At 32.2% G+C, this 11,539-nt stretch overlaps 1 protein-coding gene across 1 annotated transcript; it reads left to right on the plus strand.

Moving 5' to 3' along the window:
• The first annotated feature begins 4,882 nt into the window (after positions 1 to 4,882).
• On the plus strand, positions 4,883 to 10,577 carry LOC127748480 (uncharacterized). Its single transcript, XM_052263042.1, has 5 exons — positions 4,883 to 4,956; positions 5,538 to 5,670; positions 9,220 to 9,423; positions 9,515 to 9,607; positions 10,191 to 10,577. Exons 3-5 carry the CDS (start codon positions 9,259 to 9,261, stop codon positions 10,575 to 10,577), a joined length of 645 nt encoding a protein of 214 aa, XP_052119002.1. The 5' UTR covers positions 4,883 to 4,956; positions 5,538 to 5,670; positions 9,220 to 9,258.
• The last annotated feature ends 962 nt before the right edge of the window (positions 10,578 to 11,539 follow it).

An 11,539-nucleotide genomic window follows, 5' to 3' on the forward strand; every position in this document is an offset into this window, starting at 1 on the left:
TCTGATTTACTTTCTGCTCAACCATTTACTGCAATTTACATCTTCTTTGTTTAGATCTTACAATCCCATTCCTCAATTCCCTTTTACTTTCTAGCAATTTATTTTCCTTGCCATTTAAGTTACTGCAATTTAAGTTTCTTGCACTTTAAGTTTCAGTCATTTACTTTCTTGCTCTTTAAGATTCTGCAATTTTACAATTCTGTTCTTCAATTTACTGCACTTTTCCCTTCCCCATTTACATTTACTGTCATTTAATTTCTGTTAAACACAAATCACTCAACCAAAACTTGATTCGCTTGACTAAATCACCCACTAAACTAAAATTGCTCAATCCTTCAATCCCTGTGGGATCGACCTCACTCATGTGAGTTATTATTACTTGATGCGACCCGGTACACTTGCCGGTGAGTTTTGTGTTGGATCGTTTTCCACACATCAAATGTTACTTGAGGTATTCCAGATATTTATGATTTCAATTTAGCTTTCCACATTCTTGGCTTTGGTTAGGAAATCAGTAATTCTTGAGTTATCAAACTCAACGTGATTGATAATCGCTATCTTTGCCAATTAGCTTGAACTTCTATAATCCCAATCTTTTTCTAGGAATTAACTAGGATTTGGAGATCAAACTAATTAGCCACTTGACCTTCCTGTGCAACAGCAGAGGTTAACTAAGTGGAGTTAAGATTCGATTTTCGTCATCATTGATAAGGATAACTAGGATAGGACTTCCAATTTCTCATACCTTGCCAAGAGTTTATTTTACAGTCATTTATTTATTTTACTTGTCATTTATTATACTCGTTCATCATTCTCAAAACCCCCAATTTACAAAACTCATAACCAATAATAAGAACATACCTCCCTGCAATTCCTTGAGAAGACGACCCGAGGTTTAAATACTTCGGTTATCAATTTATTCAAGGGTTTGTTACTTGTGACAACCAAAACGTTTGTAAGAAAGGTTGATTGCTTGGTTTAGTAACTATACTTACAACGAGAGTTTACTATAACTTCTAAACCATCAATCTTCAGTTCTTCAGTTATCTACTTATTCTATTGAATTTGGTTACATAGTTTTCTTCAGTTTGACTATTATTTTATATATAAGACACAACAAAATTAGTGTTTGAGAGTATGTGTTTGTTTATGCTAGCTTTTATGATTCTCTAAGCAGTATCAATTTTAAAGTGTATTAAGCTAGGATGGTAACTTTCAACACAATTCCCTTATCATAAACTAAGTTAAATACCATAACATTCAACACAATATACATAAGAAAGCATTAATAACACAAAATAATTTGCACTTTGTCAACAGGGGAATTTAGATCATGATCATTATTAACGCTATATCACTGAAACAGTGCTTCACAAATAAGTGAGAAGTTTCTCAATTCACAAATCTACTTGATAACTTGGGCTTTGATGTTTAGAGTAGTAAACTTTACCTGATTATTTTGGGGTGCAACATCAATTTCTGTTATCCAAACTAGTGAACGAGTGGCAACAAGTGTATCAATGGAAGCTTTCATGTATGGCAGATTAGGAGGAAAATTAGGAAAATATACTAATTAGGAATTTGGGAATTTGGTCTAAGACATGTTCCGATAACTCCTCCCCTGTTCTTTTTATATTATGTATGCTAGAGAAGGAACTTGGGAATTCAGTCTAAGACATGTTAATACCAGCAATGATTCTTTAAAGGGGCCAACTATCATGTCAATTTCTCTTGAACGGTGCCCAAAACGTTGTTCCTCCCGCGGCGAATGTAAATTCTCTTTCGATGCTAGCGGATTGACATCATACAGGTTTATTTAAGCCCTTCTCAATCTGTTTTTTTTTCTTTAAATTGCTAAACTAAAACCATAAAATTCTTTGTAATGACTGAGACATTGTATCTTCTGCATTTGTTCTCCAACTTACTAAGTAATTTACCATTCTACTTATTTATTTTCTTGACTCAACTTCTGTTCCTGTGATTGAAACCATGGAGGCTTTGACTGTAGCATTGAAATTGTAACTCATCAAGGTGTTTGCTTGTATCAAGGTTCAACTATTTGCATTTTCCTTTCCTTTCATTGTAATGTTATTTTTTATCTGATTCCATGGCTATCGTTTCTGTAGGACATGTTCGACAATCAATTTTTCTCACTGTATGGAATGCTGCAGCCATACTTCCTGCCTATTGGGCCCTTAGGAGGAAGGTTGTTCTTTCCTTTACTCTTGTCAACTCTTTCTTTTCTCCTTCTAGTTTAGATTAACACACAATTCATAAATAAAAAATATTAAAGGTTTGATGACTTTGTTCAGTTAGCAATGCTAAAGGACATCATCAAATCTTTTTGTTCAGTTACATGTTGAGAACAAAGCACTCCTTTTATTTGTGTTAACACGGTGATTTTCTTTTAATTTAAGGATGATTTAGATAAGCAATAAAATAGTTTCTTCATTATATAGACTTCTGTGTGTTACGAAATCAATAACTTGTTTATGTAGGCATTAGCAAAATGGGTTTTATTCACATCAAGTGGAATTTCAAGTGGACTATATCATGCATGTGATGTTGGCACCTGGTGTGCATTAAGCTATAATGTTCTACAGGTTAGCACTAATGTATTTGATTTGAACTAATCCTTGATGGACTAACTTTCACTCATGTCAGTTCATGGACTTTTGGCTCTCCTTCATGGCTGTGATTAGCACTTTTCTTTATCTTGCTACTATTGATGAAGTATTTAAGAGAGCAATCCACACAGTTATTGCTATCCTTACAACCCTATTGGCAGCAACAAATGCAACCAGGTATTTGAACCAGTAGAATAATATGAGAACACGTGCATTTTCATATTTGTTCATTTGTGGTAGTGATGCTACTAACCCTTATATAAAGTATCAACAAACTTATAGTAACGTGCATATTCCTATGTCTATGTGTATCTCATATTTAGATGAATATAAGCTTGAATCTTGAATCTTTAAGTTAGAGGATTATTTATTATTATTTTGATAAGTTTGTAAACTTATTATCTAATATTTAGTATAATATTAGATAATAAGAGTACTTTGCAACTTTTCATTTATGGAATACTTCTTTTCCTTTTGATCCCTATATTGATTTCCACAATCTTCAATTATAATAATTTGCATCATTAGGTTGGAACTGTCGAAGGCTTAAATTGTTACTATGCACATGGAGAGCAGAACCCTACTTTCCAGAGGCGGAGCTATTGGATGTTGGATCCATGAGTAAATTTCAATTATTACTTCACTAATCAGCACCATTGTGTGGGGAAAAGTTCATACTATGGATAACTAAATGTTGAATATTTTATATTATTAGTGGATTGTAATTTAAACAGAAAGGGAGTTGTAATCTTGACTTGTCAAGTTTAGTGCATTCAATAGCATATTGAATATTTTGTATTATTAGTGGTTTGTAATTTAAACTAATATAAGTCTAAATTTAGTTATTTATCTTGGCTTGAGTCTTTATGTTAGAGGATTATTTATTATTTTGATAAGTTTGTAAACTCATTATCTAATATTTAGTATAAATTTTATTTTTATATTTAAAAGTTTATTTGCATTAATTGTTTACTATTTTTCAAATAGAAAAAATAATTAAAAAATATAGCTATTAAAATCGACGATAACGTTGTCGCTTTTTAAATTTAAAATAGATAATAAAACAAAATATAGACAAAGGATTTGTCGGTATCTAAATAATTAAATGGACGGTTATTGTGTCGATTTTATTAAATCAAATATCGACAAAAGCGTTGCCGATTTTATATAATAATATCGACGTCAATGTTGTCGATTTTATTAAGCGGGTAAAATTCACAAACTCATATTATAGACGAAAATATTGTTGATTTTATTGAATCAAATATCGACAGAAACATCGTCAATTTTATATAATAATATCGACGTCAATGTTGACGATTTTAGTAAGAAGGTATAATTCTTAAACTCATATTATAGACGGAGATATTGTTGATTTTATTAAATTATTATCGACGGTAGGGCAAGCCTTCGATTTTATTAGAATTTAAAAAAACCGACAAGCTTAATAGCAACCATCTCCGCCGTCCATTTTGCTGTCGATTTTTAATATTATCGACGGCCTAGCCATCGATTTTAACGACATTTCTTGTAGTGCACCATATCTTTGCTCGTTCTCAGCAGCAAGCCAACAAACAATCACCTTAGCCCACTCTTAGCGAAAAACATCTTTGCTCGTTTTCTTTTTGTTTCCATTTCTTTTCTCTTTCTTTAGTCTTTTACCACTACAACATTTATGGGCTATTGCAACATATGTTCAAGATAACACTTAAAAAAAGTTGCCTAATATATATAAAGGTAACTTTTTATACTAGTAGTAATAAAATAGTATTATAACAACGAATTTTTAATAACACACCATAAGTGATGCTATTGATAAATTAGGAGACACTTATTAAGTGTTGCTCTATTAAATATACAAAAACAACTATTATAAAAATAATATATTACTTTTTTTAAGAGTTGTCTTTAAATTTTATTTTAAACTTTACTTCTCAAGTGTTGCTTAAAATTTTTAATATTTTGTTAAAAAATAAAAATAATTCAAACGACAAGGTTAACTATTATGCGGAGAAAAATGGAAAAAAAGAAAGAAAGAAGAGCCTCTCGTTGCTAGCAAAACCCAACCCTAATGAAATCCATAACCCCAATCCATTCCAAATGATTCATTCCTCTCTGGTTCTTCAATCCATTCGATGATGACGCGCGTTCCTTTATTGAGCTTCGATCTCAATCTCTGCTCGCGAATGTGATTCGATTGTTGAGCTTTGATCTTCTCTGCTCACGAATGAGCTTCGATTCTCTGCTCCTCTTCTCATTGAGCTTCGATCCTCTCTGCTCGTGTTCATCACCGCCGGTCACTGTTCGATTATCACTGCTCGTGTTTTTTGTAAGATTCTCGTTTCGGCATTATTCTGCAGTTACTGATGATTCTACTGTTCTTTCTCTATTCTATTTTAGCACCTTTTTGTGTTTTGAATCCTAATTTTTGGTTAAACTTGTTGCTGTGTATATTAATTTTAAACTTGTTCCTCTCTATTTCCTCTGTGAGTTCACTTTCTATTTTCATCTTCACTTCTCTGCGATTTCGCCGATGTTAGAATCGGAGCTTCACGATTTATCCGACGACGCCGATTATGCCGCTTCGCAGCAACAAGTAACACTGTTTCTCTATTCCTCTCCTTTCACTTCACAATTTCTCCGGTTCCGATCCGATTGCATTTCAATTAGGGTTGCACAATTCAATTGAATGGTTCACTATTGGATTGCTTTCTTAATTTTTATCATTCCAATCACAAATTTAACTGAGTTGATGTTTTTTTAACATATATAATTTGATTGGGGGGATGATGATTAACTTAAATAACATTTACTACTTTTTTGCCAGTATTGAATTACCTATGTGCTTCACAAAATAATTTCTTTAGAATATCTATTTAATTGTGTAACGTGTCCTATTCAAATTTGCAGGCTGCTTTTCTGTTAACTTTGGTTGGATCAGAAGTTGCATATTCTGCTGCACAAGCTACAGTGGCAACTCTTTCGAAGGCTTACAAAACAACTAAAAATCATCGATCATTCCCAAGAAACACATCACTACAAGGTGAGAATGGTGAATATCTTTGGCTTAAGATTACAAGCTTCTGAATTAATTAAGGTAATGGTCATAATGGAGGTTATCTTGAAATGGATGGATCAATCTTCATCATGTACTTATTGGACTAGTTTTTGAAACATGTTTTTCTAAATTACTATTATTAACTGCCAGAAACTGAGTATTCACATTCCTGGCCTCATGGTAGCAAAATCTTGTTCCCCTTATTTGCCACGTGTGCAACTCAATGGGTCCCACCCTTACATTTGATTGGTTCTTCTGCTCTCTTACTTCATAAATATATTGTTACTGCAGTTTTCACTTTTGGTATGTAACATAAGCTTGTTACATGTTAATAGAAGATTGTGTCATGTGTTAGCTTTGTTATTGGTATGGAAGTTACAACATGAAAAAAATGAGAAAAAGAAGCTATTACTTGGGTATATCACACTAACCTCTTGTAAAATTTAGCTAATATAAATCATGGTATTTATTTATTTGCCATGCCTACACTACGTTTCCTACCAGAAAATAAGTGTCATGCATTAAACACTATTAGCAAGGCCATTAAAAGATACAATTGTCATGTATTTTTCTTGATTTGGGGATTTAAAAGAACAGCTTAGCTTCCAAATGATATAGATACAAGTGTTAAACAATTGGATGATCAAATTTCTACCTCCTGTACTTTTCAACCTTCCAAGCTTTTAATCACAACCACATTAATATATTTGGTTATTAAGTATCTTAAAAATATTAATCAAAATTATTTACATTTTTTTTAATGGCCTTGCTAATAGTGTTTAAAAGCTTTTGTTCCCTCTATGTACAAAATTCATGAAAATAGTAGATTGACTAAAAGGGAAGGAGGTGGTGTGTTGGGAACAAACTTTTGTTTTGAAAAATAAAACCATGAACTTGAAGCTCATCATACAAAATTTGAGTGTGGAATTGCAAGCCAAAAAGAGTTCATATATAGAAAAGAGTGGAAAAAGACAAATATTAAAGGTAGAAGTTGGACAAAGTGAATGCACAATTGAGACAGATTAGTTGAAGAAAAGTTTATGAAACCAAATGCATAAGGAAGATATCAATAAGCTGATTTTATTATTAGCATACTTAATACGTTTACTGGAAGAGATGGTGTTAGGAGAAAATGTTAAGAGATGGTAGATAATAATGTATATCATGAAAATAGAGTGACAGGGGATGTTGGAAGACCAATCCAAAAAGAAGCAGCATGAAAATTGGTGGTGCATCATCTAGAGAAAATATAAGAAATACATTAATAGAAGAAAGGATCATAGAATTTAATTGTTATTCATGTTTGTTATTTTGCTTTGTTTTAGTTGTTGAAACATTTACATTCTTTTGTTGTATTTCTGTACTTATTTGATTTGTGCTCAATTTAATGACAATACCAAAAAAATTTGATTCATAAATCAAAACACTTCTCCTTAATTTTGGATTGAGTAAATAACATCGATGTAAAAAAACACGTACCATTATGTTCAAACAACAACTTTTCTTTTTTCTCATTAGATATTTCTCTTGAAATAAATTAATTCGTATTTTATACACAAATATGAATCAAATAGTCACAAAACAGAATGCTTTTGTTTATATAAAACCTGCACTCTCTTGTGTATATAAAAGCTGGACTAAGTGCAGAATCAGATTGATTCTATGCAAGTCACAATTCATTTTCACTCGTACTCTTTCTCATCTTCTCTGGTCTCTCCTTCTTAATCAGATTGATTCCTTCACTCATACTTGGGTATACGCAGCTGAACACTAAGTGCAAATTGTTGCGGCATGACCTCAGAACACTAAGTGCAAATTATTGCGGCATGACCTCGTAAGTCTATCTTATACTTATTTGCTTTTATATGTTTATGTTATTCTTTTGCACTTTTTTATGTAACAAAATACTGATTGTTTAATTAAAAAATTAAAATATAAAAGCATTTTTATTTTAAAATATATCTTTTCAAAAGTAATTATTAATATTTCTTTTAGAATAATAAAAGAATTATGATTAGTTTGTATTTGGTTAACTTTTTAGAATAATAAAAGAATTATTAATATTTCTTTTAAAATATAAAAGCATTTTTTTAATATTTCTTTTTATATATTTTATATTGAGCAACCGTGCATATATAGCAAGTTTCAGATTCCATTTTGATAAAATAAAATTGTTTTTAGCTGGTGTTTAAGACCATAATCATTTTTAGTTTAATAGTAATATCACTATGAATAATTAGGTTTTCCCATGACTCATCCAAGAACTGGATGAGTTTACCAAGACATAGCCAAGAGTTTAGAGACGGCGTCAATAGATTCTTGGACTATGCTTACTCCGTTGGAAATCCTCAAGGAGAGGAAATTCTATGTCCTTGTGCAAAATGTTGCAACTTCCTTTGGGGTCAAAGAGAGTCTATTTATAGCGATTTAAATGGGGTCAAAGAGAGTCTATTTATAGCCATTTAATATGCTTTGGATTTGTCAAGGGCTATACACGATGGGTTAATCATGGGGAAAGTGTAATTGGTATGGATGTCGATACTGGTGATACCGATGAGATTTATTCATGCGATGACATTGAAGGCTTGCTAGACGAAAGGTTTAGGAATGTGGCAGATGTTGAGGGAGAAAAAGAAGGTATGAACGAAGATGCAAAGAAGTTCTATAATTTGGTTGACGAGGCTAGCAAGGAACTATATCCTGGTTGCAAGGGATCTTCTACGATATCCTGGTTGCAAGGGATTTTCTACGTTATCTTTCACCATCCGACTATACTTGTTGAAGTGTCTACATGGATGGAGCAATGCCTCGTTCACTTCCCTCCTGGAGTTGTTGAAAGAGGCTATTCCTAACTTGAATCTCCCTTCTTCTTTCAACAAAGCCAAGGCTATGGTGAGAGATTTAGGTCTTGATTATAAAAAGATTGATGCATGCCCAAATGACTGCATGCTATATTGGAAAGAGCACGAGAATGAAACATGTTGCCATGAGTGTGGAACTTCTCGTTGGATTGAGCCTGCGGTAGTTGAAGGTGACATATCTTCAAAGAAAACTCACAACATTTCTGCAAAGACATTACGACTCCTTCAGCTCCTTCAGTTGCACATATTTATAGATACTCCAAAGACTAGAAGGACACGAGGAAAAACAAGGTGTGCTAAAATCCATGCAAGAAGTTGGGAAGAAAGAGAAGAGGTGACTTTTTATAAAGGATAAGCAGTGGGACCAACTCTAAGAAGAGTGAATGATTTAACTTACTTTATTGGAACAATGGGAAGGAATAGCGATTTCATAACATTGATGTACACTAGTTGGAAAGCTGTGCCCCTCAAAGTCAAAAAGCGCATATGGAAATATATTATTGTAAGTGTTTTATTTCTCATCTATTTTTTATGATCTGAAAATTTTCAATTTCGTATGGCTTAGCTATAGTTTTGTGAAAATATATAGCTGCTGTTTTACACTGCAGTTTTGTCTTTGTTTTTAGTGTTCTTGAATTGTCATTTACAATTTTTGTTTTGTACTTTTTCGTAGTCAAAGTTCATTCTTCCAAAAGAGGGGAAAGGGTGGGTGATGACTGGTGTTCGAGAAGCTTGGAAAGGTTACAAAACAAGAATCAAGGGAAAGCATTTTGAGAGATATAACAACATTGAAGATATGCTGAAAAATCGCCCTTTAGATATTCCAGAAGTTCAATTTCAAAAGTTAATTGCATATTGGAGTATTCCTTCTGTTAAGGTGAGTTGTAGAATAAATAATTCTGTTTCTTTGTCTTTTTTTATGCTTTTGGTTTATTACATATAACTCCCTTTAATTTTTTTGGGTATAGGCTCTATCTCGTTTAAATTCTGAAAATCGTAAAAAGCAACAACAGCAACATCGAATGGGACCTATAAGTTTTGCAAGAGTGCGTAATGAAATGGTAATAATTTTGATTTTTTATAAGTTTTTTCTTGTTGTATAATGACCATCTTAAAACTAGATAAATATTATTTTTGGCCATTTTTAATACTCTTTCTCCTTACTTGTAGCGTGAAATGAATGAGAACAAAGAAGACCCATTACAGGTTGATGTGTTTGTTGCAACTCGAACTGGCTTGATTCAGGAACACAAACTGTTATTGTAAGTCATAATAAGTTGAAGTAGAACTGCCTTAATTTACAAATTGATCTAAAATAAAACTGCCTTAATTTACAGTATTATTTTAAGTCAGATTGTCCTGTATAAAACTTAAGATCCTATCCTGAATATAAAATCCTGGATTCTCTTCTACCCTTAAGATTCCCACCGGAGGGTTTAAACTAAAAAAATGTATTGTTATAGTATGTAATATGTATATATCTTGATTTTAGAGCCTTCAAAGTCAATTCCCCCTGGAGGAGGATTCTTCTTGAAAAGGAGGAAATAGCCATGACATAACACCTTTACTTTTAGGCTGTTTTGGAAAGAAGCATGAGAATCAGTGAGTGGAACAAGATAAAATTGTTATGTTTTCTTTTAATAGGATAAACTTAAGAGCCACCAAGAAGCTGGAGACACTCCCGAGAAAGCATTTACTGCAGTATTTGGCAAAGAACAACCAGGAAGAGTTCGATGTTATGGGAGGACAATCACAAAAACATCTCTGCAGAAAGATCGGGAGATTGCTAAAATTAAGCAACAACATGCAGAGACTATAAGTTCAATGAAAACTGAACTTCATGAGACAAAAGATAGAGTCCAAAGTTTGGAGGATCTTGTGAAGCTTCTCTTGCAACAGAGTTCTCTTGGCACAAATATTGATGAAGCACTATCTTTATTACGTGCCAAGGAATCAACATATGATATAAATAGTAAGCAATATTCGAATGGCAATGATCGTCCTTCCTCATCAACTCGTGATCCAAAGTGATGGCAAGGTATGACAAAAAAATTTGCAGTAATTTTTGTGATTTATCATTTATTGGGAATGGACTATCAACATTTTTGGCCTTTGCTTTCTCTGTCTTCTGCCATCTTACTTCATGGTGGCTTCTGCAATACATTCTTGCTATTTCTAATCAATCATCTTTTTTCTTTTTCCTTTTTAATTACTTATTTTTGTAGCGTTGTGCTACTGTGAGAAAGAAAATTTTTTTCTCATTGCTGAAATAATGTGGCTATGTTCTCATTGCTGAAATAATGTGGCTATGTTAGGGAGTGATGCATGTTGTCACTGCAACAGACTCTAGTAACTGCTGTTTCATTCGCAGGAATGACAGAAATTGTCAAGGGAGTTGTTTCATATCTTTATCTTTTCATTTTTTCCCCCTTCAAATTTATGTTTCAGTCATTTTTATCTTTTCATTGCATTTCTCTTTCTCAGTTTACTCAGGTACTTCATCAAACACATACCATGCATCATTTTCCGTTATTGCACCTTTTATGTTTCATTTTTTTTTAAATGCAACTTTAACTAAACCCCAATTCATTTAAATGCAGCAGTTATTGGACTCAGTGGAGGCAAGAGGATTTTGAGTTCATCATACCATTACTATGATGTTACCGAAAAGCTTTCATTTGGCACTGATTTTGGATCCACACACTATCAGATTGTTCCAACAAAGTCAAGCATAGATATAAAATATGCAAATAGATTGACATTATTTTGATAAATATTAATTACTATTTTGTTATGACAATTATTGTTAGACAAGAATTTTATTATTTTGTTGAGAATTATTGATGAACATGTATTAGAAATACTAATTGAACTTTTTAATATCTATTTTAATTAGAATTTTATTTTTAGTTATTTTTGTCTCTTTTATAATTATTTTATTGTGTACAAATTTATTTATTAATTAAAATAATTACACATGTATGAACAAAAAA

Source organism: Arachis duranensis, chromosome 6 (genome assembly GCF_000817695.3).
Source record: "Arachis duranensis cultivar V14167 chromosome 6, aradu.V14167.gnm2.J7QH, whole genome shotgun sequence".
Classification (NCBI taxonomy): Eukaryota; Viridiplantae; Streptophyta; class Magnoliopsida; order Fabales; family Fabaceae; genus Arachis; species Arachis duranensis.

Bases quoted from the DNA above. Each gene is read 5' to 3' on its own strand.
- LOC127748480 (XM_052263042.1), top strand. From the start codon at position 9,259: ATGACTGGTGTTCGAGAAGCTTGGAAAGGTTACAAAACAAGAATCAAG. The intron at 9,424-9,514 runs GTGAGTTGTAGA...TTTTGGGTATAG, and splicing joins GGAGTATTCCTTCTGTTAAG to GCTCTATCTCGTTTAAATTC. The intron at 9,608-10,190 runs GTAATAATTTTG...TTCTTTTAATAG, and splicing joins CAAGAGTGCGTAATGAAATG to GATAAACTTAAGAGCCACCA.